The sequence below is a fragment of the Schistosoma mansoni genome, chromosome 3, assembly GCF_000237925.1.
Source record: "Schistosoma mansoni strain Puerto Rico chromosome 3, complete genome".
NCBI lineage: Eukaryota > Metazoa > Platyhelminthes > Trematoda > Strigeidida > Schistosomatidae > Schistosoma > Schistosoma mansoni.
Genome location: NC_031497.1, coordinates 22,540,250 through 22,566,770, shown reverse-complemented (window position 1 = coordinate 22,566,770; position 26,521 = coordinate 22,540,250). Strand labels below are relative to the sequence as shown.

The following is a 26,521-nucleotide window of genomic DNA, read 5'->3' as shown; positions in this document are numbered from 1 at the left end:
GCTAAGATTCGATGACACGACGTCATTATTATTCAAAGATATTCAGTTCGGCAACGCGAAAGTAATATGTGACATGTCGACAGGCCGACCTCGCCCATTCGTTCCTAAACCATTGCGACGGAAAGTATTCGAAAGTATCCATAACCTATCGCACCCGGGAATAAAAGCCACGATGAAATTAATCAGTGAGCGTTTCGTATGGACGAAAATGAATCGCGATGTACGTAATTGGACACAAACATGCATGAAATGTCAAAAAGCCAAAGTATATCGTCATACTAGCTCGCCAATGGGTTCGTTTTCACAGCCAGACACTCGATTCGAACATATACACATCGATATCGTGGGACCACTGCCAGTTTCGAACGGGTACAACTATATTTTTACATGCATCGATAGATTTACCCGATGGCCTGTAGCGGTGCCAATAAAAGACACCTCAGCCGAATCCGTAGCCAAAGCCCTTATCGAAAATTGGATTTCTTACTATGGTATACCGGCAATTATCACGACCGATAGAGGAGCTCAATTTGAAAGTCGACTCTTCCAGCAGCTTACAGAACTCCTCGGAATTAAACGTATACGAACGGCATCCTACCATCCAATGGCAAACGGAATGGTTGAACGCCTACATAGGCAGTTGAAAGCATCCCTTACATCTGTCATTGTCAATAACGATTGGGCTAATAAGCTTCCTTTAGTCATGTTAGGTTTAAGAACAATAATTAAACAGGATATGGGATGTTGTCCAGCCGAGTTGGTATATGGAACTACTTTACGTTTACCCGGAGAATTTTTCGCTTCAGGTAAAAGTGTTCCGACTGATGTAGCCAACTACGTGCAACGCCTGAAGAAACACATGAACGATCTTAAAATAGCACTTTCTAGACTACAACAACGACGAGTATTCGTACCTCAGCAACTACATAATAGCACGCACGTATTCATCAGAAGAGACAATGTACAACCACCTCTGCAACCGAACTATGAAGGTCCATTTAGAGTGATTACGAAGACAGATAAGACAGTCACGGTAGAAAAAGCTGGAAGGACAGATGTAATCAGCATCGATCGAGTGAAACCAGCTTTCATTGATAGCGATTTTCAATCGACAAGTACAAGTCTCTCGAAGACGATCACACCGACTAAACACGAGTCTCAAGAATCAACGACGCTAACGCACCAAAAAGAAGAGACTCCGATAACGACAAAATCTGGTCGCAGAGTAAGATGGCCGCAACGCTGTGTCGCTACAATCTTTTACTGATAATTTTCTGCTATTTCGAATATTAATTATAATTCTTCCTCCTCATTGTATACATATAGATTATTAAACTCATGTTAAACGCTATTAAACTCGGCACAGCTTATGTACATCCTTACGCTTATACGTGTAATTTTTTTCGAAGCGATACCATATTCCTTTTATATCTTACCGCTATTTTGTATGGCCTAACAGACGGGCACAAACTAAATACACACTAACTTCATTCTAATTTTGTACAAGCCTATATCTTCAAATGATTGTAACTACGCTATTCAATTTACTGTACTTTATGCAAACACAGACATTTTTTCATATATCTTTGTTTGCAGGAGGGAGCTATATAGCAACCATCCTATAACCAATTTCGATTATAGTCAATTTTGGTTAAGCCCTTTTTATTAACTTACTTGACAGGCATCGTCATTAGGATAGTAACAATTTGCATATTCTTTGCACTGCTATACCACTAGAGCACATGACACTATCCGAAATGTTGACTGCTTAAATATCATTCGATGACTCATACTCCTCCCCATATGTGTACGCACGCAAATACTATTATCAGCCTTTGTTTTGCTTTGCTGTGCCCTTATTAAATTTGACTATAAATTGCCTATGTAATTGCTTGCTATTCGCTCGCTTGCTCCTCGTTCGTTTCCTTCGCTTGTTCGCCTGTTCACTCGCTCAGGTGTTGTTAACTTTCTGACCTGAGTTATTCGACAACAAACTGTAGTTGCTGCTATCCTTTGTCTTCTGATTTTACACGCCGTTAAGATTAGAATCATAACGGTTATCGAAGTAAACGATTAACGAATCGCGGCACTACAATATAAGCTTTGTCAAATCCAACAATTTACAATCACTACATTTCAAATAAGTACATTTCAACTTTGTGCCGAACTTGATGTTTGCAACTAGTTTGTTTACACCATAAAACCAGTAAGTATAAATATAAACTACTGGTTTATTGGAACTCGGAACATTGAGTCTAGAGCGTGTCTCCAACGACAGCACGAATTACCGTTAGTTGTCTGCTTGAAATTCATATGACGATCTGTATTTTCAAGGAATAAAGTCATTTTTGATAGCAGTTCCTTTGTATTAGCAGTAATATTAAATTTTGTCATGAGATCAAGAACATCTCCCTGTAACTGAATAAATAATGTCAAACTTAACTAGCGAACCGGAACTCTAGTAGGAATCCTTCCTCTCCACTGCTGTTCTTCTGTTGTTTTAGTTATCCCACGAATACAGATACAATTAGAAATCAACATATACGAGCAGTTTGCCTGTTCACAAGACAACCTCCAATCTACTGCGATGTGAAGATGGAAGACATTTATAAACTCACGGCTCTAATATTGCACATTGATCTTACTTTGAGTGCTTTCTCGTTGGTTGTGACTACAGAGTCCTCAGTAGCTAATTTTAATAGACTTAACAACCATGTATACACGGAACTTTATTTTCTAACTAGAATGTGTATGGAAACAAACCAGTCGGTTGACATTAACTCGTCACTCAAATGTTAGATGTATTGAAAACCGAGTCACAAGAATGCAAAATAAAACTTAAAATGTCTATAACTGTACATTACATATTATTGTTATTCAATGAGCACTTTCCTTTTTCTTTTTCACTGGCAACAGAACAGACCTTGTGCCGATGCGCGCAATTGGGTTTTAGGGACTTTGTGGTTGTAAAGTAGTTCGGTATGTTCTTAGTGGGTTTTGACTTATCATGACTCGTTTATGTTTCCTAATTTGTAGATTACCTAAATTCGACTAGTATAGGACTTGATTCTCATTTAACCACGACGTTTAATATCCAAAAAAAATGCAAAAGAGCCTTTTGACTTTCTTTACGCGTTCCCCTAAACCTTTGTCTGAAACTTCGAACAAAATTTGCCCAGAATCCTCAAAAAACACAAACTCTCCAGTTGCATGCCTGAGGCCACCCGGTGAATGCGATGATGAAGTAAAGTCCATCACCTCAAACTTAATACATCTAATGTTAGAATATGTCCAGCCCCACTACTTCGTCCGTTAGCAAAAGACGACGGGTTATCATTGAGTCCAGTGATGATGAAGATGAGGCTTCTGTTCTCTCAAAAGAGAAGACGGAATCGGTAAATAAACATGATGTAAGTGATGTTACTGCCCTGTTATTTTATTAACAGTTGTCACATTATTCATTCTCCCCGCAGCCAGTCAGACAAAATGGCAAAAAGATAAACGAAGCAACAGACGAATCTCTTCTTGAAACGAGTGTAGTCGCGCAGGTCAATGAAGCTTTTGAAGATGAAAGTGTTTCATGGACTCACTTAAGCCTACCATTTTTGGAACCCTCTAAAATCAAAGACATCAATGGTCGAAGGCCTGACCATCCAGAATATGACTCACACACATTATATGTTCCAGAGGAGTTTAAGGTTTGCACACGAGTTCTTTTGTTCAGTGCTTTAGACTAAACAAACTCCTGGCATGCGGCAGTGGTGGGAATTAAAGTCGCGATACACCGACGTAATTCTGTTCTTTAAGGTTGGCAAGTTTTATGAAATGTACCACATGGATGCTATGATTGGCGTAAAAGAGCTTGGTTTGGTGTTTATGAAGGGGAGCTTTGCACACTGTGGATTTCCTGAAGTGGCTTTTCCTCGTATGGCTGATCAGCTTGTCCGTAAAGTAGGTTTCTTAGTTTCTTATGCGTTATTTAAAACCAAGGGTTACAAGGTTGCTCGCATTGAACAAACGGAGTCAATTGATGCTATGAATGAACGATGCAAACGAAAATCTTCAAGCGAGAAGGTTGTGCGAAGAGAAGTATGTCAAATTATAACACCAGGTACTTGCACAGCCAGTACGAGGTCAGAGATATCTGATGTAAAGGCTGTGGAGACTGGTGACGTTGAAAATGGCGACGAGGGCTTTAGGGACCTAATAAACTTAGCCCATCCTGATTCATTTTTACTTGCTGTTGTAGAATCACATGGTGATAAAAGTTACCCTTTTGCTTTCGGAATAGGCTTATTGAATGCATCCACTGGCAAAATCAATGTAAGTTGCCTTCGGTTTTACACTACCAAAGTAGATTGGTCAGTTTTTAGATGATCGTCACTGCTCTCGATTACGTACATTCTTATCCCACTATCCTCCTAACCAGGTAAGATGTGTGTTTTGTTTTGTGTTAGATACTTAGCATTGGCATGTGTTCACCTCTGTTCACTTTGTGTCACCCCTTTCATTGTTTACTCGAATAATTTTCTGTTCCAAATGTTATTCCCAAGTACCTTGGTCTCCGGTCGCATGCAAAGAAATTGGTGTTTCTTGTTTTACGTCATCATTTACTTGCTTTTTGACTCGGAAATGTCTAAACCCACTATATATTCTATCCACATTTATTCCATTTGTGGATGACTTTGTCATTATGTAATTAGGGGTTTACTAAATTTTTTGTAGCCACATTGACTGAGTTGTACTACACCAAATCTTAAAAATTTCCGCATGCAATATTCATGTGCAAGTCACACATCAGATGTAATTAAGTGCTAGGCCGTTTATAAAATGTTTTCGAAGTCATTTAATTCACTAATGACAAGGGAGTTATCTATATTTACAAGGGTAGTGGAATTAATAAATTTCAATTAAAGTTTTTAAATATTAGATAACAGTTAGGACCAGACGGCCCCCTATAAGAAATGGAAGATTTTTGATCGTTATAAGCGTACAGTTCCAAGTTCACTAAAAGGTCACTTCAAATATGTTTAACACAGTTATTCTAATGCTCTCGAATTTTAATCATCTAATAATTAAGTATCGGCGAGTTAAAATTTATCACATTAAAGTTTATGAAAACGTCAGAATAAGAGTAAGGTTGAACGGCAAACTCTGGAAATTTTCATTTGTTCTTTCTTTATAGCTTAAGGATTCAAATACTGCACCGAAAATAAAAAGCTCAAGTGTTTAGTTCTTTTTCAAATAAATGTGAAAGACTAAAACGTCTGAAATAACTTTATCACTTATGAGTTCGATGTAAGTGAAGTATTTATGGAGATGAAATTCCTTTTAGGAAAGATCGGTGACTGATCGGTTAATATCTTTCACAATATTCAATAGTCACTTGTTAAACGACTGGTGAGTAGAAATTTGATCAATCTAGTACTAACAATTAAAACAAGATTTATTTGGAAAATCTGCTGTTGTTCTTCCTAGAAACATAATCTGATGAAATGTCCCATTACCATTATACTCGGCCTAGTATGAAGAAGTGATAGCACAATCATATGAAAATTTGGAGAATAACTGATGATTTAATAAAAAAAAGTCGCAGGTGTTGTAGTAATGATCTAAAAAGTTAAACTGTGTAGCTTAGTATCTCGTAATACCAGCTTCTGCTTTCTCACATATACAATCAAGAAGCTCACTTCAAGTTATACGTTCAGTTCTTGAATTGGTTTATCCTAGAACTCTACCTCATCACTCTGATATTTCATCTTTTCGCTCCATTAAAACCAAATAATTGTCGATCAAGTGTAGTACTTCCCTCCCGTCCCAGACGATGCTTTCGAGACCTTATCACTCGATATACTTCAGTTAAGTAAACTACTTTGGGAATTTATATAACTAACAGAAAAGGCCAGCTTGATTAGATCGTTCATCTAAATAAAAATGAAGGTACTATACACAACCACTCAAGCAAGTTAATTTACTGATGATTTAATAAAATTAATAGAAAGGTTTGATGTTTTTTATCAGTTACTAATCGAGCGCGGAACTGCAGGATCAGCTATAAAATCCTTGATAAAAACATCTCTTTCGTGTGTTCCAACTGAGTTTCTAACTCCAACGAAACAGTTTTGGAGTGCAAAGAACACTGTCCAAGAGCTGGAGACAGCTGATTATTTCCCAAAACAGACGTCCAACACCACCGTTGATTCGAATCATGTCTCTAAAGTATCTTCGTTTCCTGACAAAGAAAATTGGCCAGATGTTCTCTTAAACATGTTATCCGAAGGTTCGTTACGATATGTTTAATGTTGTTCTTCAAATTTCGTTCTAGTTGGTCTTTGTTTTGCAGTTACAGATTTGTCAAAATCTTGGTAACAGAGTGACGATTATGTTTATTCCATTGGTTTCAACTAATGCAATAAAAGTTCAACGTTTTTCTTGTCGTCTGTTCACATCAATTTCTCATTTGGATTTTCATTGTGTTCAAACATTTATTTTGGGGATATGAACCCCCAATAAGATGTAGGAGATACATCATAAATTAGTCACACCCAGTCACTTTCTAAACTGATCGTCTTGAATAACAACTGACATTCTCTCAACACTTAATCAAAAGTTTAGTTATATTTTGAGAAATTCCCTGCCAAAGTAAGTAGTAAAAAAGACTTTTCAGTGTCATAACTAATTATGGTTAAGATGTCAAACTTTCAACCACTGGGTTGAAGTTCAAGTCTCATTCCGATTTCTTTGGTTTGGAATTCTTGTTGATACCAACATCGCTTAGATTCGAAATGTAATTCAAAGCCGAATACACTAGTCTGAGTTCAGGTAGTGATGTAAGTAATTTTCACTCCTCATTTTAGTAAAAATCAATCAAGTATATAAGAAGCAGTATCAGTTGTGTGGGAATCGGTTTTAATATATTTATTCTGTAGTTTTCGTATGCACATCTCTTAGAATTGGAGATTACATTCGGTCGTAGGTGGCAGTTATCATCACTTTAAAGAACGACAACGTCCAAATCACATTAGCTATAATGTTTTTACTTGAGGTTCTACTGCATCAGGAGAATTGGCTGGTCGGCAGTATAACCAGAAGCACATTTATCACTGTCTGATATAGAATATTATAACTTCGTGTTACACAGTCATACCTTTCACTTAAATGTATGAATAGTATCAATGCAGTACGATTTTTAAGTTGGTTACCTATTCCTATGACATTCTACCCACGTCAGTTTTGATCTCTTTACGTTTTTGTAAACCTATAACCAGTGGGTAGGTTAAATTTCCTAGTTTTCTGACTGTGAAATCATCTTTAGACTTTTTCATTACATTTTCAACAAAGTAAATAGGACTCACTGAAACTCCACTTAGTATAATTTTATATTTAAAATACTCAGTAATACTTCGCAAAGTTCTTGTAACGAATATTGCCTTTTTTAATTATTTCGGATCAGATGATCCACTAGGACGTACCGTAAAGTCAGAGTGGGAACTAGCGTTCCGGTGTCTTGGTGCACTTATTTACTACTTACGATATTGTTTGATTGATCGGGAAGTACTATCACTGGGTTTCATTGATGTATACGTACCAATAGATATGAAGAATGCTAACTCTCAAAGAAGTCCTGGCTCTATTGAATTATTTTATGATACACAGTCTCAGATGGTAAGTTTAAAATTCTGAAATGCATTTAAGTCTTAAATCCCAGTCAAGTCTTTAACTACTGAGTTTTCAGCCGTATCAGTGATCAGTTTTCTTGAACACATTAAACACAACAAATGAGTGGTTTTTATTTTGTTTCCACAGTCCAAAGAAGAAACTAAACTATTGATGGTGATTTTCTTATTGACGTAGTACTAAAACATCAATTGATGTGTCTATTATTAATTAGTTTAAATCTCGATCGACTGATTTCTATACATCCCTTTTGATATTTAACCAAATTGAGTAAAACCAAGATCATTACGTCTGCCACTTTTAAACTTGTGTTTTTGTGATGCGTTTATCGATTTCCCATTGTCATATCACCACCTCAATCATTAAGTACATACTACTTACTCTATCCATATTTCTACATCATAGCTTGTACTAATGTAGAAATAAAATAGTCTTATAATCATGACGTCAGGACATGAGTTATTATTAAAAAATCCATACATTTGGTTTAGACGATCTGTACTGACCAGCTCTCCGCCTTTTCTAACATCGTACCTATGTTCGAACAGGTAAATAAATAAAACAACCCCAGGCTTCGTAAATAGGGTTAATGGTACAACTAAGAACAAAGTATATGACAGAAGAATTTTATCCTTTAGCTTTTATTTAGCGTCTTGTTTTCTCATAGCTTTTTATTTACAATTGATTGATCACTGTTTGTGATCAATGTTAGGTCCTTCTTAGTGCAGATCAAATCCTATCGACCAAGTTTCGATGTGGCCACTAGTTAAGGCGACTCGACATTGCGTGCAATATATTGAGATAAGATGGTGGTTGGAGGTAGTCAACAGGAAACCTAGGTCCAGGATATTCTGGTGACTACCTCCAACCACCATCTTATCACAGCTTTTTAGTATAGCTAGGATCTTCATTTTCCATTTCATTCTCTGTATCCGTGTTGCTACTAGTTATTGCAAACGTAAACTGATCATCCGTTTTGGAATTTTTTTCATTTCATATGTATGTTTTCACTTCACAGTTTTTACACTCATGTTTGGATTTTTGACTGTGGACCGTTGTTCATTTCCGAGTTTTTCTTAAGTATTGCATTTTCGTTGAAGAAATTTGATTACTTATGAGTTTTGATGTTTTTCGTTGTTGGTATTCAGAACTGAAATAACCAATAATTTTTGTTGTTTGGGTTCCTTGTACAAATTTCTTGACATCATTTGCGTTTACGTATTTATTATGCTTTGGGTAGAGGATAGCAATGAAATACGTACTCTAGTTTTGTTGTTCAGAACTATTGAAAGTTTATTTATTTGAACACATAAACATTGGTACAAGGAGGTGACAAATAACCTATGCTCCACACAATAACAATGAGGTTGTGAAGGGAGAGGATAGAGGGTGAATATAGTGAAAGAAGAGCAACAGTGAACAGAAATTAGTGTATGAGAGTGAAACATTAATAATAATATTAGTAATACTAATAATAACAATAATAGTAATAATAACAATGATAATGGTGATGATAACAATAATAGGAGAAGCAGTTCAGTTAAGAAAAATACGACCAGAAATAATTCTTCCAGTAAGAGGAGTTACGTTCACCTTTGTGAAGAAGGTAAAAGAAAGTTACAGCAGGATCGCGATAGGCTTTTCTGAGCCATATCTGGTAACGTGTCAAGCCACTGTCGTACCATCTCTAGGATCCCAGCCAGGGAGTCGTGAAGGACTAACAGAAGCCAGTGCTGTACAGCTTTCTTTCATACCACGATACCACGCCATGCACTGACCACCTCTCCGCTTTTTCTGACCGGTCCCAGCGTAGGCAAATTATACACATAGTGAAACGCTCTGGGACTATATTCGTAGTGTATGTCCAAGCCACTGAAGTCGACGTTTCGAGATGGTGACATCAACTAAATTATCGCCTCTGTGCCTGAACACACAACGTCGAACGTTCAATTACTGGATGACAGCACTCTTTCGGAGACAGCGATGATCAAACATAGAGTCGTTTAACATACTCAACTCGGAGAGGTCAGGTTTCACAAACAGAGGGCGAAACTGCTCTTTTAACGATGTGTTGTGGATCCGACATTTTTACACCCAGTCTAACATCACGAAGGTGCCAAATATGGACCAGATTGTCCTTGGCTTCCACCATAAGTGAATTGATATAATCTCACGCACCGGCATTTACACAGCTACCCAGATACACGAATTCTTGACTACTTAATCCGTCACTACCCAGGGGGAGTGCAGGTTCAGGGTTCTGCTTGTTTTGTAAAAGTACTTTGCACTTGGAAGGTGCAAAGCACATGCCATACCTATGGACACATAGCCAAATGACTAAATGCAGTTTGCATGGCTTGAGTCTTATCACATAGTAAGACAATATTATCTGCGTACTCAATGTCGAAAAATCTTTCTCCAGGCAACAGATTCACACTACCATTACCTATATCCATCAGAGATGATTCCAGAATGCCATCAATTAAAACACTGAGGAGGAATAATGAGATTGGGGAGTGCTGCTTAACCACACTGCTTGAATGGTACAATGAAGATAGTTGTATGTCATTACTCTGCCTGAGATGTTTGTATATAGGGCTTTAATGGTGTTAATAAACATCTCAGGCACATCCTTCAATAAACAATCTCGGATAACAGTCCTGTCCAACGAATTGAAGGCGGCCCTAATATCAAGAAACACTACAATTGTGGCCTTGCATTAAGGGTGGCGGTGTTCCATTCTATGTTTGAAGAGATTACGTTAGAAGGTATAGTCCTATGGTAACCGGTGACCAACAATAGGTTCATACGCCATTTGTTTCCTCAGTATCTTGGAGCCTGTGTTCACCATTAGTTTGGGATCAGGGTTTTCCAACTCCTGTACGTAGATCCTCTGTACCCATTAATCAGGTTAAAGAGTCATTTTCTTTTCATCCTCTTAATTTCGTGAAAAAACCCCCATCGCAAGAAGGCATTGAGTAGGAATTCCTTTTCAGTGACTATATGTGAGGTCATGTGAGAGCATTTAGAAAGAGAGAGCGGGCTCTCCCCACCCTCAACTATATCAGGGCATTAGGGGCTGATGGACGTTGTTATCCAGAAACTCGATGAATCACAATCTGATGTGCGAGATAATGGGTACTGAGTTTAAGTGTCAGTGAAGACGTCATTAAGGTACATATACGTTCAGCTGACAAGTCCTGAACTAAACATAATTAGTTTCATGAGTAATTTTGCCACTAACCATTAAAATATATATATGCAAAGTAAAATTATTAAAATCAATTGTTAAACAATAGCTTCTATAGAGTTTTTCTAACCCGAGTTAAAACATTTTGGTTTTTATCATTAATTTCTACACCTTTGGATGCTGTCTTCACTCAATAATTCATAAAGGTATCATTTCTTATTGTTATTCTTACTAATCAGCAAAGACAAAGTAGTATAGTGAACATTATGGAATTCCGCTGTAACAATTCCTAGTGAATCTAAGCAAATTATAATACATTTTTGCAGATTACTACAGCCTTTGTACATACTTAATTAGCTCAACTTTATGTCCTGATTTCAGCCCACTTCTTGACGATGGAAACTAATGGTTTTCTGCAGGTGTTTTTGAAGGATAGTAGGCTAGTCAATTTTTGACTGTCATAGATAGTATTTTTTAAACTTGCATTTCGATATACCATGTTATTCAATATATTTGCTGTTAAAATAATTGTTTTTGTCGTGTGGATAAAATCATATATGCAGGTTTTGGACAATATTACATTATCTAATTTGGATATCATACGAAACAATGTAGATGGTTCTCAAGAAGGTTCTTTGTTGCAACGTCTCAATACTTGTTGTACCTTCTTTGGTATGTCATTGTTTGTATTTGTATAATTTGTTTTATGATCCGAGTATAGACAAATAACATGTAACAAGAATTGACTATAATAAATGTCAATGAGTGTTGAACAACCAGTTAGTCGTGACATAGAGTCTGGTACGTATGCACATCGGTTCAAGACGTCATGCCTCATTAGCAAAGAGAAATGGAATTGTCATGCTAAATCCCAGTATAGTAGATGTAGGAACAGCATCAGTGACAATAAGGAACATTACATATTGAAGATACGACTCGAAAAGAAAATACAAATTAGTGAAATAAAGATAAAAATGTTCATGAGGAATTTAAGAATCTTAGGATTTGAGGGAAGACAAAGAACGAATACGTGTGCTTCATCGCAAACAATTTTGAGCCATGTCATTCAAAATCTCTAACCATTGGTTATGATAATCACGAGAACCCCAACTGGGTTTTGAACAATTAGTTTTATAATCGTTCGAGATCGATTGTTTAGAAGATACTTGTAGTTATGTTTTTAAAAATCACAACAATTGAAATTAAATATCGTCAACGTTTCACCTTTAAGTGTTGTCCCAGCCTCAGAGAAATAATCAAAATAATGTCATACTAAGGGTATGTACTAAACGATTGTCCACTCATGTTAGACTGTTGAATATCGTTCTTAGTGTGTGAATGTGAGTCATCTGATGTGAAATATGTTCAAATTGTAGTAATTGGAGAAATGTTTGTATCTGTATGCTACTATTGCAGTGAACAAAACACTAGTTGGGGACAATCGAATGTATTTAAGCAAACATTACAGACTATCTCAGTAAATTCTGAAAACCATACAATGAACAGTCAATTTGCAAATTAACAACCAATTGTTTCAATCTTCACTGTTTCTTCTCTAATTCCATTGCTCATGCATTTTCCAAACGATTGCGCTTCATTTCAGTTCTTTGCTCATCGGTCTTCTGCAAAAATACATTCTATGTCTGACCAACACCATATACTACTTATATGGATATAAGTAGACCACATCACACTATTACTTGAAAATCATTAACTGTATGTGCCGTTAATTTATGGTCATAATCAAGTTAGTCATTCACGTTGATATCTAGAAATCGAACTATTCAGTTACGACCTATTAAAAAAACATACTATGGAGAACCTAATTTTGTATAAACTAATAAGAATAAATTTACTTTTATGAAAAGTGTGTCAAATTTTCAAGCCAATATAATTTTGTTGTGATTTTTAGCCATTTAAAATACCGGATTTATAAACATTATTGAGACGATTTCAAAATTAACAGTAATGACTGAAAGCAACTTTTATTCCTTATATAAGAACTTTCATCTAAATTAGAGTGGATAGTTTCACAGTATTTGAGCGCCGAGTTGATGTAAAACATTAAATAGGGAATAACATATTTGTAAAATCTCAGCGAATGAGATTTTACAAATATATTATCTTTATTTAATGTTTTATTCCTTATTTATGTGATAACTTTATAATAATTGAAATGATCATTTATTATTAGCCAGAAATCCTATTTACACAGAATGACTTGTTGAAGTATTTTTCTTACGTCTACTATCACTGCTATGCTACAAATTCAAGTAATTTCTTTTATATTATGAAGTTGCTTAAAAATATAGTTTACGGATGCTAGAAGTAATTGCTGCTGTTATCCTAAATATTTAATGAATATTGAAAAGACACTTATCGGTTCCTGTTTCACATGTATTTAACACAATTTTCTTACATTTCGGTTTCTCTCGTAAGGACGTCGTTTGTTGCGTCAGTGGATAACTGCTCCACCATGCAACCCAAATGTTATTAGACAAAGACAACTAGCAATTGAAAATCTTATTTCTATCAGTGATATAATTCCTAAACTTCGAGAAAAATTAGCTCAGTTGCCTGATTTGGAGCGTCTTATTACAAAGTAAGTTTGTTTTTGTTGATTTTTTAAGAAGTTATATCCTGATTCTAATCAAATCTACTTTTTACCTTAAAAATACACTGATATTTATTTTTGTCACTAGAAAGAAATGCCTCCAGTAATTTTTGTAAAATGTTATTTTAATATAAACGGATTAACATTTCCGATATTTTTTCCCTTCAGAATTCATTTATTGGGTTCTAAAGGTGATAAAAACCATCCAGATAGCAGGGCAATCATATTTGAAGAAGTTCAATATTCAAGAAAAAATATTATCGATTTTGTGGCTACTTTAGATGGTTTCGAATTAAGCTACAAAATAATTCATGAAATCAATCATTATCCATTAAGGTTAGTTTTAAATAATTTATGCCAATACTAGATATATGAATTAACAGATAATTCCCATTTAGATCAGAAGGGGTTTTATGGAGATTTCAGTATTTTCATATTTGAAATCATGAGTCAATTAAAGCTAGACCAAGGATATTTGGGTAAAATGAAGTTAATCCTAAAAGGTGTTACTAAATTTTCCAAACCTAAAGGAAACGTAGACAAAACACTGCAAATCGAAAAACAGCTAGCGGATGTTGTTAAAAATCTTAAGAATAAGAGGATAATAACCCCAGATTTATATGATCACATACGTCCAATGGGTTCAATCATCCCACGCTTATATAGATTATCAAAAGTAAATAAACCTGGTTTACCGTTACAACCTATTTTGGATATGTCGAGTTCACCCTACCACCGAATCGCCCAATGGTTGGCTGTTAAATTGGAACCAGTTAGAAGACAAGTTTCTATATATTCTATTCATGATGCTTTTCAATTTATTGTTTGTATTAAGGACGCTAATACTTCCGGAAAACTGAACTTCGTGTTTTTAATTTTTAATATATGAATTAGTATATTCTCGATCGGCAAGTATTTTTTTAAGTATATTAGCAACAGATCCTTTTATCAAATCCATGCTGATTGATAATTTCGCTTCATGAACTGACTTATGTTAGGGAAACAGTAAAATTTTGTTTCGGTTGACAGAGAAGCGTTTTCAAAAGAAAGAAAATAATAAACACTAGTTCGTATGTTTAGTGAGGCAGATCAGCTTAAGATAGTGAGATTGTTTTATTCTCAGTCATTAAAAGTAGTATTATGAATAATTTGTAAACTTGGCGTTGGTTTATGTGTTTCAGTTTCAGTTATGAAAGGACAGGAGGCTTAATAGCCTGTGTTAATCCTGGCAATGTTGGTCTCTCAGTTGATCCAACTTTCTTTTGACAGAATCGACGGATAGAGCCTCAACCACGTGCTGAGGTAATGAACTCCACTCGTTGATGATTCGATGGGAAAATCAACAGTCAGCTGACAGGTTATTTGTCCTGGGCTTGTGATCTTTTTTGGAGTGTCCTCCCTACTGAACCATAGTGGAGAGTTTCTCGGCCCCCTAGGTGTAGTCCAAAGGATGTGGGGTGCGGTAACTTCTAAGTATAAGTTTCGAAATTCGTCCCGAGCCGTTTCATTTGAGGACTCTGGGTCTATTGTCCAATCTACTGACGATGCTGAGTGAATGATATCTTGTATGTTTGCTTTCCACACGTTAGGTCTGGATTGAACTGGCGCGTGCTCGTGATTGACAGTTATATGGAAGCCCATCACTTTTACCTAAGGGTGGCATGTAATCCAGATTCGCAAAGTCATCCTCATAGTGAGTCAATATAAGATCTAATAAGGATGATTCACAGTCCAGGTCGTACCTGGTCGCTTCTTTCACATGTTGCACTAGGGCACATGTGATAACCGCATCAACTAATTCCTGTTCAAAGTAATTATCTGACTATTCAGTTCGCAGATTTCCTCAGTCTACCATGAGTGCATTAAAGTCCCCTAGGACTAGACATCGACCACTTTGTGATCAAGTATTGAGACTGCTTAGCCGGACCTCATTTACCTCACAGCTTGGACTAAGGTAGATTAAACCAATCAGCATCTCTTGTCCCTGAAATTCCAAGCGTCAACTAACTAGTTCACACGTCTCACTAATGGGATACACTTTTGATGATGGTGAATGGGATAGCATTCTTAATGAATAGAGCTACTCCCCCCCTTTACGCTTTTGTATTCTGTCGACCTTTACTAACGTAAAACCATCGAGATCAAGTTCCATACTATCTATAGATTGTGTCAGCCAAGTTTCTGTGACTGCGATTATATTCTTATCGCTTATTGAGCAAGCTTCGGGCATTAGTGTAACAAATCCGAAGCCTATTTAAATGGCTTCGTGATTCACCCAGAGTGGCTTCGGCATCATTCTCTGTTGCAGCCTCACAACCCGAACATTTACAATGGTCAGGCTTCTTTTCGCCAGTGTCTAACCTAAGTTATAGTTCTTTTTCGGCTTCCCATCTTTTTACACGGTCTACGGACAAAAACTCCTGAACCCTTTAATTTATGTCTAGTCTGTAAAATTAAGTCGCGTTCATTAGGAGATTTGAATACTACTTTAAGTAGTCTGTATTGATTAGGCTTCAATTTCGCTAGACTACCTAGTCTATACACCTTTAGGGTGACTCGGGAGATATTTGGAGGCATAAGTTGATCAAGTGGCTGTGTTATCATCATAATGTCATGCTCAAAACGAGTTTTCCGTTCAGAGCTTTCACTCTCATTGATTCTATGAAAAATAACTGACCTGTCACTCTGATTAGTCTTCAATTTCTCGACTACATTGATGGAGGCAGGATTCCCTTTTATATCCTTATGTCGTTTCTTGTTTACAATCTGTACCTATTCGTCAACGTTGGTTGGAGTAGCAACCATAGTCACTTTCAACATACTGCGCGATTCCGAAGTGTTTTCTATGACTTGGGAAGTCGGGTTATGTTCCCTGCTGGAAACCGATCGAGCCTTGCGATTGCGGCTTCTAGACATTTCCGGCTGGATACCATTTAGAAGATGGGGGACAGAAGAAACTTCTTTTCGGTAAACATCAATCTAAAAAATTAGGATTTATCAACAAGATCTAATTTCCACTCTCGGATCTTCAAAGCTGCTCATAAACTGATTGATACTACAAGAAATGATATTGCTCTATGGACGCGGTGATGTTATGAACGTGTTTAAATGGAAACATGCATGTATTCATATTGATCTGGAGTAAGTTTGGAACACTAATATTCAGAATTATGTTAGTGACCAATAACGCCAGGTTGACGCTCATACCATTCTTTCTAACAAACTTTATTTGAAGTTATCACAAGATAAATAACATAATTATTTAATATTACAAAGTACTGTGGTATGATCTAAGAATTACGAAGAGTTTTTCAACTCTCAGATTGCTATTGTTAACCCTGCTAACATTGGACTGCATAACAAATTAAATATGGATTTGAGAAAGATTAAAATTATTTAGAGCTTGGCAAAACAATTTATATTGTTGATTTTCTCAACGTTGATTTGAAGTCGAGAGACTGATATAGACGTAATTTGATACATGTCTGAGAAATCGTCTCAGTCAATGACAAACTATAAATAATCATATTCTTTCGATGTATCTATGTTGTGACTAATAGTTTAATCCTAGAAGTTGCTCGTGTTACAATTTATTAGTATATAACTCACGTTGGATTTCAATTGAAACACTGCCTAGTGCGTATGTTTTTAGGTAGTTCTGTTTTGTAAATTTATTAATCATAAATATTTTAAAAAAAAACTAGTTACTAATTACTTATGGAAAACCATTTCACTATACTTCAGTAACCTAGAAATTTATTTCTTGTTTACATTATGGATATAACTTCTGTAAACACGATAAGGTGTTGATAAACCTATACTCTCGTATCACACAGTTTGTTTATTTACTAGAGAGATACTCTTGATATCTTACAACGAAATTAGTTCCTTCAAATATGATTTTCTGTATTCCATAATTTTGTGTAACAGAGAGACATGATCAGATCTCTCGAAACGACTACCCTCTTTGGGAAATTCATTATATGGAGAAAAAATTGCTCTGTTTTCTTGTGCCTTTAACAACTACGTACCCTGTTAGAAGCAGTAATTCAGTCAAGTTATCATGTGAATCCCTTATGTTTTCTTTAATAGACAAGATATTCTTATTTATTCTTTCGTCTGAACTTAATAAATTGTACTGACATATCACAAAAATCGTAAATGCAGCAGTTTCCTTTGTCTTGAGTATCTGTTAACTTAATCAGTGATCGCTACTCAGATGTAGTACCATTTTTTTATTGTTAAATATACCTGAAGATTGATGTGTATTTTTAATCCATAATTTTAGCTCCGCATATTTGAAAAAATTAGTGACTTTAACTAACCTGGGTGGCAACTTTCCTGATATTACTGAGAAAATAAATTATTTCAAAGTATGTTTGAAAGATGTGTGTTATTAGCTTTCTAAACTGTTAAATTCTAATTGTGAAAATTTTGCCCTATTGGCCTTTTGATTTGTTTTAATTGTTTTCCTTCTTACAAACTATATAATTTCCTATACTTTCTTTTATCTTTCTTTTTCAAGTACTCCGTTTTTCGAACTAGTGATAAGAGATATGTTGAACCTATGTAGGTTGAAGAGTTGAACCTTCATATTTGACCAAATAGAACTATGACACATTTGTCTAGGCGGTCAATTGTCAATTATTACCACTCGGGCCTATACTTGTCTAACACATTTCAGTGTTTCTTTCCAAAGTTTTTCTCATTAATTCACCTTTACCCAGTTTATTTCCTCATCATTCTATAATAATTTGCTACTTGATAGAAATGCTTAGTACTAACGTCTAATTATCATATAAATTTTGCACCCATTTGAAATGTATGGGAGAATAAATTGTGATTATATTCGATTCCTACAGAGTTCGCAAACACAAAAGTCTACACGTTCGTACTTGGCACAAATCAAGAGTAATTAAGTTTGTGGATTTTTTCTATTGCTTGTTCTGACCATCCTTAGCTTTTTATCGTCAATAATCTTATTTGACCTTGTATCAGAGTAAGCGGCGACTAGATACGAGTATAGACTATTTTAGTCCAAAGGAATTACTCCAAACCGATTATATATATATATATATATATATATATATATATATACGTGCTAGATCAATTCATTTTGACTTACTGGGTGTTATCCACTCACTTTGTAGTACAAACTGCTATGGAGGTCAAACCAATTTTTAAGGAACACAAGTCCAAACAGCACCATTTCTATATTTCGTGCATACAGTTCTTTGTCTGAAAGACTTGAATTTATCGCGCTGATTATGTCACACAACGCCATATTTCATCATGCCTGTCTTTGTATAGTTATATTCACTAATTGGCCGCGTTAATTAATCTTTTCTAATATCAATCCTAGGATCCAAACAGACTGTTTACTAAAATTTCCTTTTATCTTCGATTCAAATACTGTACTGTAGACAGGTGTTTATCTTCTCCCTTTTTAAATAATTATTTGAATTTCTATATATTCGTCTACAACATTATATTAAATGTGCTGAGTTTGTCTTCATTTACTCTGTAATTTTATCCATATTGAATAAGTTTCATTGTTCGTATCTCTTTAACAATTAGCGAACGTTGAGGTATACGTTTTGAAATCCAAGTTTCTTTATCAATTAATTTTGATGGAATTCTCGACAACTAATAAAAATCTTCCTTTAATCAACTTTTTTATAAACAGCCAATTTATCAGTTCGTTATTTGGAAGTGATTGAAGTTAATATTGAATTACTGTAACTCAAAAAAACAGTTTGAATCTTCACTAACGAACTAATGAAAATGTAAGGGTTTCCACATGAAGAAATAGGCTTTTATTTAAAGTCCAAATAGTACTATCTTAAGAAATAAGTTATTCTAATATGTTGCTATGTTTTGTTTTGTTCAACTACAGATTTTCACAATTACTCTGATTTCTCTTCATATCAAATATTTTACAGAATGCTTTCGACGCTGAGAAAGCTAAAAGAGAAGGTCGAATCACTCCAGAACCTGGTATAGATCCTGAATATGATGAGTCACTGTCGGAAATCAAAGTTAGTAACGATTTTATCAATATTATTTCTTCAACTCACTTTTAGTGTGATCTGTGTTCATAGGTTTTGTTAACATATTGTATGTTTATTCTGGAAGCTACGTGTATCACGGTGGCTTACGTACAGTATCGGGTGTAAAATAAGAAAGTCTAATTTTCGTTTTAAAAATAAGCATCCCAATGAAACCCAGTCAAATTTAGTGCGTTATTAAAACTAACAGTATTAGGAACATCGATATGACGAGGGCTATTTAAAGTGTTTTGTTAAATTCGAAATTAATTCACCACGGTTCAGTAACTGAAAACTTGGCTTTCAGCCACACTCGTTATTAGGCCTGATGATACTACTTGATTATCTAGACCTAAATGGAAGGGATGGAGTAAAAGATTTACATGTGTATGAATGCATCAGTCAGTATTAAGATAGTAAATTAGGCAATCATACTAGGTAGTAAATGATAATGAAATGTATCTTATCATATTTGATCAAACGAGATACTTAAATAAATTTTAATGGTTCAAATAACCGTGGGCGAGTTCACTGGGAAAACGTGGGACTTAATCCAATGACTGTAAAATTAGTAACGAATATTACAATAACAATCAGCTGGAGTCAGTGAGAGTTTGACGAATAGATTTACATATTCACTCAATGATATTAACTCACTAAGAGTTATACGTAAAATCCAGGAACCAGGACACATGATGTATTTAAAATACAGTACCATCACAGCAAACAAAATAAATATTGAAAATTTATAAACCTGGGATCTTAAATTGTGCGGGGTTTGATTATGTCAACGAAAGTACATTTGATGAGAAACTGCATACTTCAGTCAGAAAACAGCACATATCTATATCAAGCGGAAGTATCAACGACTGACAAACAGGTCAAGGATTTTCCAAATTAGACAGTTCGTTTAAAAAAATAAATATGATCGAAAAAAGATGAACAATGAGATGAGAAATAAGCAACGTTAATAACTGACAAGCTAACGTGACCATCGAAATAGTAGTACAAATTTATAGAACAGACAGTTCATTGAGACTACGAAGCACTATACCATCAAATGGCATACATGTCATACAAATGGTTAAGCTACTGAGTAATAATAAGTAATGTAAGCGAATAAGCAAATAAAGTTTTGATGTGAAAAAAAATTTCAAGTTTTTAATTTTCTGCTTTCAGAGGATTGTTGAGGATATGGACAGATTTTTATTAAAATGGAGCAAAACGTTCGGTACACGGGTAAGCAAATAGTTTCCTAAATACCTGAACTTCCACTTCCACAAAGACATAAAATGCCCATTAACATTAATCCGTGTATCTGTTTTTATTTTCATATTTCTGAAAATATCGTTTAAACAGTAATGCTAAATTGGAACTTAGGCTTTGGTACGATATGATTTCATGTTTAAAAGGTCGACAGTGATTTTGTTGAATACATTTTTTAACAGCTGAAGATTATGCTTTTGTACAGCAAGTAGAAGATACTCTAAGAGTTCATGAATCTCTTCATCGATTCTAGATAGTTTAATCAAAATTGATCTGATGATGCAGTTAATCAGTATTCGATAGCGGTTAGTAATGAATTCTAAGTTTAACATCATAATTTTTTGAGTATATGTTAACGAATTACAACTGGTAACTTTGTAAACTTGTTTCCTTGTGAAATCATCCGCCAGGGTGCCATCTCACTAATTTGACATAGTTTGACGAATCGAGTTTAAATACATCTATTCCACATTGTCCGGTGTCAGTGATTGACAAACATTTACGAGCAAAAGTATTTTTCATTCAAATTAGTGCTCAATGAGCATAGATTTCATCATGCCTTTCTCACAATCTACCTAGTGTGATACGTATAGTAGAATTATTATATCCTAGTAATTACCACATATTCAACGTAAATCATTTATAAACTGGTTTTTTTCCAGTTCACCATACATGTGCGGAAATCTATCTTGTTAGTTGCCTGAAAATTCCTTACTGTAATATTAATTAAGGTATCGAACATAACTATTATCATCATTATTGTTATTTTTGTCATTATTGCGTCAGTAAAATAAGAAAATTCAATACAGATCCCAGTAATTTGTAAGATATATCTATTGTTGCAAATATAAATAACCATATTTCCTAATACATGTATTACACATAGAGAGTAAATGAATTCAGTCCAGGTAGCCATAATCATCACCACTGTTAGTGTAAAAACAGGATAAATAAGAAGCTGATTCATATAATTCAATTTCTGTTTATTAATAAGAAATTTGTATTTAACTCACAAATGAAGTTTTTATCACAGAATACAAAACACTACCATATTCACATTTGTTGATGTGTACTTTGTGTATGTTTTTGCAAAGGTGGTCTAATTAAGATCACTTCGTGATTTAAACATTGTCAAAATTCTATAATTATCTTAAATGTAACTATTAAAATAGTTTGTATTTTAAAATCAAAACTGAAACAACTAAGCAGTACGTATTCATGTATAGAATTAACTTGTGTTGCACGAGGACGTTTTCTTTATACTTATTTCTCCAGCTTGCGATTTCTTTCTGAATGTGTGCTAGCTAAACTTCTTCTGTAGCCCTTTTAGTGCTATTGACTGTCCCAAGCCCGGGTAAAGGAGGAGAGTTGGGCATGAGGTCGGCAACCCCATTCCGTAGAAAAAAACCTTTCTAAAAAATCGCTAACCGGAATAAACAATTTAAACCAACTGAATGTTGGTGAACGGCCTATGCTCCAACATGAGGGGTAACTGGCGTAGGTAGTGTGCTAGTTGATTAATAAGTTGTCACACCAATGTATTTGGTCAAACCACCTTATATACTTGTAGTAATCTACCATACAATTTATGGATAACATTTAAGTACAGTTTTATCTGTGATCAGTAATTGAGTTATTTCATTTCCATTGTTTCATAAAGATATCGACAGTTGTTTCCCTTGCATTCTATTTTTCTGTTTTGTTACTAACCGTGCATGTTTATTTGTTCAATATTCTTTTTTATAATCATTTTATCTTCTAATCGGCTAGTTTGTTAATTAATTCATTCCATCTGGTTTCTTGTTTAAAATGTTTAGCTTGCATATTGGGGAACTGGTCGCAATCGTTATCAGATTGAAATCCCAGAGTCTCTAGCATCTCGTGTTCCTAACTCATGGCAGTTATCTTCACAGCGAAAAGGTGTCAAACGTTATACTTGCTCAGAGACCCAAGAATGGCTAAGCGAGTTAACTGCTGCTGAGGAACGTAAAGATGCTAGTCTACGGTCGATAATGCAACATATATTTTCATCGTTTAGCGAATCGTAAGTTATCTTTACATTCGATTCAAATACAATTCGAAACAGTGTCGAAGTTACTATTCAACCGATTTGTGATCATTAACTTGATAATTATTCCACTTTTTCTATTACAACATTCAGAACATAAAGTGTTCAATGAAAATATCTTTTGAAAACTTTGTTCTCAAGCTATGTGTGCGCATTATTTGTACAGAAGCACACTGAATGAAAGTGTTAGCTAATGTATAACCTGAGTGACCAAGTTTAATTTTTTGTTTATTTGGTGTGGACGCGATAGTATCGATGACTCTTAACTACACTCCGATATCAGAATAGAATAACCCTTAGTCTTGGTTATTCAAAAAGACAAATCTTATAAGGAGGAGTTATTCAGTAGTGATCAAATAAGATTAATTCACATTCGAATTCGTCCATTTATATGCCGATTACTTTCAGTGACTATTAGAGGATTTGTCAAACTAAACAGTTTCCATTTGAATGAAAAATCACAATTAATTAATTGTTATGAATAAAAATGCACTAAAGGTCAGTGAGCAAAAATTACCTTGAATAAATATGTAAACTCTAAGATTGATGTCTTCCCAATACGTTGTATTTGTTGATTTAGCATCCCCAACAATACCCGATTCTTTTGTTGTTTTCAAAAGTTGGAAACATATTTTTACGAGATTCATATCACCTAAGTCCTACAAAAATTCATACTGTGGATATATGGATTAGTCGTGTGGTCGAAGTAAACTAAGTGTTCAATAATTTCGACCTGCCGATCACTCTCCTCCTACCCTTATAAGAATATGTTAGTGTTCTCTCATGTGCGCGTTGAAAATGAGCCCTGGTCACAAATGATCTAATTTGCTCACAGATGAAAATACACCTATAGATTCACAATGAGGCAGCCAACAGTGTAGCTTATCCTTCAAGCGTACAGAAACTTTTGCGCCTTGTCATTATCACATAATGTTTAGCTGAGTGAAACGTTTTCACGATCTTTTCAAACAAACCTTATCAAGGTACATCCATTTTTTAATTATCTTTAAATCCCGAATCTATTTAAGGGTATCTCTTACAACATAATTTATAGCTTCCTTATATATATGATTATAACAAGCTACATAATTCGTAAGAAAATTCCCTATCTTCACCATTTGTTTGGTTATATAAAGCTTAATATTCATTGTCTATGGATGTCCATAACTCGTTATGCACATCCCACAAATTCCATTATTATTATTAAATTATAGTCTATTGAATAATCACATCTTACTGTTTTTTTTTCATTGCTTTCTTATTCTCCCTACATAAATCGATACAAAGTGCGTAATTTTAAAGTTTGTGTCGCTTTTGTGACCATTTTGTGCTCCTAAACCTCATGCCTGATCCTCGTGTTCTATCGCGTGCTTTAATTATTGTTAAATTTTTCTATAGCTTTCAACTGTTTATCAAATACTTTATTTAAAATCCCGAAGCCATCCATGATAGATTATTTCCCTGTTATTTTTATTACTTAGATTTACCCATTGGCACATGGCTATGTCTTGTTTAGCTGAATTAGACTGTATAATTGCTTTATATTTGTACAGTACAAATGCTTCTGATGTGATGTGTCTTCCAGAATTCATTGACCTAAATTCATCTACTGAAGTATGTTTGATTTCATCTTCTATTACGCATGATATTTGTCCATTAATTCTAAAATGTTTGAAATTACTATCATGTAATGTGAAGAAAATTGTGAACCATTGTTGATTTTGCCTGTAAGATAACGAATTAGTTAATTTAGCAGGTTTTCATATGTCTTCTTATTGGCTTTTCTGCCTTGTCAACGAAGTCTGCTGACATTGACTACTGTATATGCCAAAAGACTGGTATCCTATAGGAAATTTCCCACCCGTCGCTAATCTACTATTCAGAACACTAAGGAAAAACTGGCAAACTTCCTTTTGGTATTCTTCAAAGTCAAAAACTCAAGTGATTGTTTACATAAAATTCAAAACCATAATTTATACAAACAATCTTAATATTTAGATAACTAAGATTTATAATTCATCTTTTGTAATTTATAAATGTTAGGAAGTATTGCAATAGATAATGAGTCAAATCAATCGTTTCGTATATACCCATTCAAAATGCTTGTATTAAATCTTCAGAGAATAACTATGATATATATATATATATATATATATATATATATATTGGACATCATTTGAATTGATACTATTCATTTATAAGGATAACATCTTTTCTAATTATAAGCAGATATGGATAGTGGCTAGCAGTGGAATCCAGGACGCGCGTTTCGTCCTATTTGGGACTCGTCAGCCGGGTGTACCTGCATCTCAGAGTTGATGTTCACTCGAATCCATCTCTGCTTACCATGCTTGTGAATTAAGGCTATATCGAGGCAATACGCACAGTATGCACATATGCCAATTAGAGACTGACCAGTTGCAGTCCTAACACATCGATGGGAAGATTCAAACAAACAACACTAAATGAATTTTTTCTAATTATAGTTGTGTAATTTTGATTTAAAAAATTCAATTTTTTTTAGCCATTACTGGAAATAGTTGATGGAATTCATCCTTGTCTTATAAATACATTTTCTGGTGGAGATATTATTTCAAATGATATAAAACTTGGTACAACATCATCGATGATAAATTCACCAACACAGCATCATACGTTACATGATATGTTTAACAATGCTTCTGTTATTCTTGTCACTGGTCCTAATATGGGTGGAAAATCAACTTTAATGAGACAAGCTGCTTTATTAGTTATATTAGCCCATTTAGTGAGTTGTATTGTGATTAGTTATTTTGTATATATATATTGTATTATTTAAACTATGTGCTGTAAAATGACACCTTATTAATCAGGTCGTAAAAAGCCTAGATTTTTTACATTTCACTTGGAATTTATTGTAATGGTACATTAATTTTCGGTAAGATGTAAGTATAAATGTAGTTAAATTTTCTGGATTTCGTTTCATGTAATTTAGTTTGGATATCTGGATTGGTGGGTTATGTTAATAACCATTACTCAAAATAAGTGTAACAGAAAACCAAATACTCAAACATGTATATGTATCAAATTTAAACCATGCTGATTTTTGATCATTTGTATGTTGGTTAGTTACATCAGACTAAATTTTAATTACTGTTATGGACATACGTGCCTTGATCTCTTTGTTGTACTTACTCTTTTTATTATTTTGTTAATATAACTACAGCTAAACATGTTTTTATGTTGGTTTGCTAATTCATATCAATACTATAGTGTTTACTCTGTGTGTAAAATATATGAATGGTTCTCAGATAATGTTAAAACATATAGATGATGAAGCGTTCCATACAATGTTTTTATTTAGGCCTTGTTGACGTTATGCGACTTGGCTCAGAAACAGTCAAATTCGCGTGGTAGTGTGCATTTCCTAGATTTTGAGTTTCAAAAGTTTTTTATATACATTCATCTTGAAACCATATTTTTTTTATCTTTTCCACTATCTTTGGTATTACTTTTATTTCGACCCTTTGCTATTCGCTGTTGATTTCATCTCTGGTAATACAGCAAGGTTATTTATTTGAACACATAAATATTGGCACAAATGGGCACTGAATACATATGCGCCATACAAGTTGCTCGACATTTCATTTATTTGTGTGTGGGTTGTGATACTACCTGGG

General features: G+C 34.5%; 1 protein-coding gene across 2 annotated transcripts in view; it reads left to right on the top strand.

Annotated features, from left to right (window-relative positions):
- Positions 1-3,287: 3,287 nt before the first annotated feature.
- The window catches only part of Smp_042670.1 (hypothetical protein), a gene marked incomplete at its 5' end in the record, with an annotated part of 28,049 nt that continues 4,815 nt past the window's right edge, over positions 3,288-26,521 (top strand). For both annotated transcript variants that reach the window (XM_018799672.1, XM_018799673.1), the window contains 17 exons: positions 3,288-3,410; positions 3,447-3,698; positions 3,733-3,951; positions 3,991-4,133; positions 4,200-4,323; positions 4,358-4,429; positions 6,022-6,280; positions 7,454-7,665; positions 11,431-11,539; positions 13,307-13,469; positions 13,650-13,817; positions 17,770-17,854; positions 19,424-19,519; positions 20,708-20,767; positions 22,612-22,838; positions 24,344-24,476; positions 25,387-25,629. In XM_018799672.1, coding sequence (XP_018651438.1) covers positions 3,288-3,410; positions 3,447-3,698; positions 3,733-3,951; positions 3,991-4,133; positions 4,200-4,323; positions 4,358-4,429; positions 6,022-6,280; positions 7,454-7,665; positions 11,431-11,539; positions 13,307-13,469; positions 13,650-13,817; positions 17,770-17,854; positions 19,424-19,519; positions 20,708-20,767; positions 22,612-22,838; positions 24,344-24,476; positions 25,387-25,629 — 2,688 coding nt within the window. The remainder of the gene's footprint in view (positions 3,411-3,446; positions 3,699-3,732; positions 3,952-3,990; positions 4,134-4,199; positions 4,324-4,357; positions 4,430-6,021; positions 6,281-7,453; positions 7,666-11,430; positions 11,540-13,306; positions 13,470-13,649; positions 13,818-17,769; positions 17,855-19,423; positions 19,520-20,707; positions 20,768-22,611; positions 22,839-24,343; positions 24,477-25,386; positions 25,630-26,521) is intronic.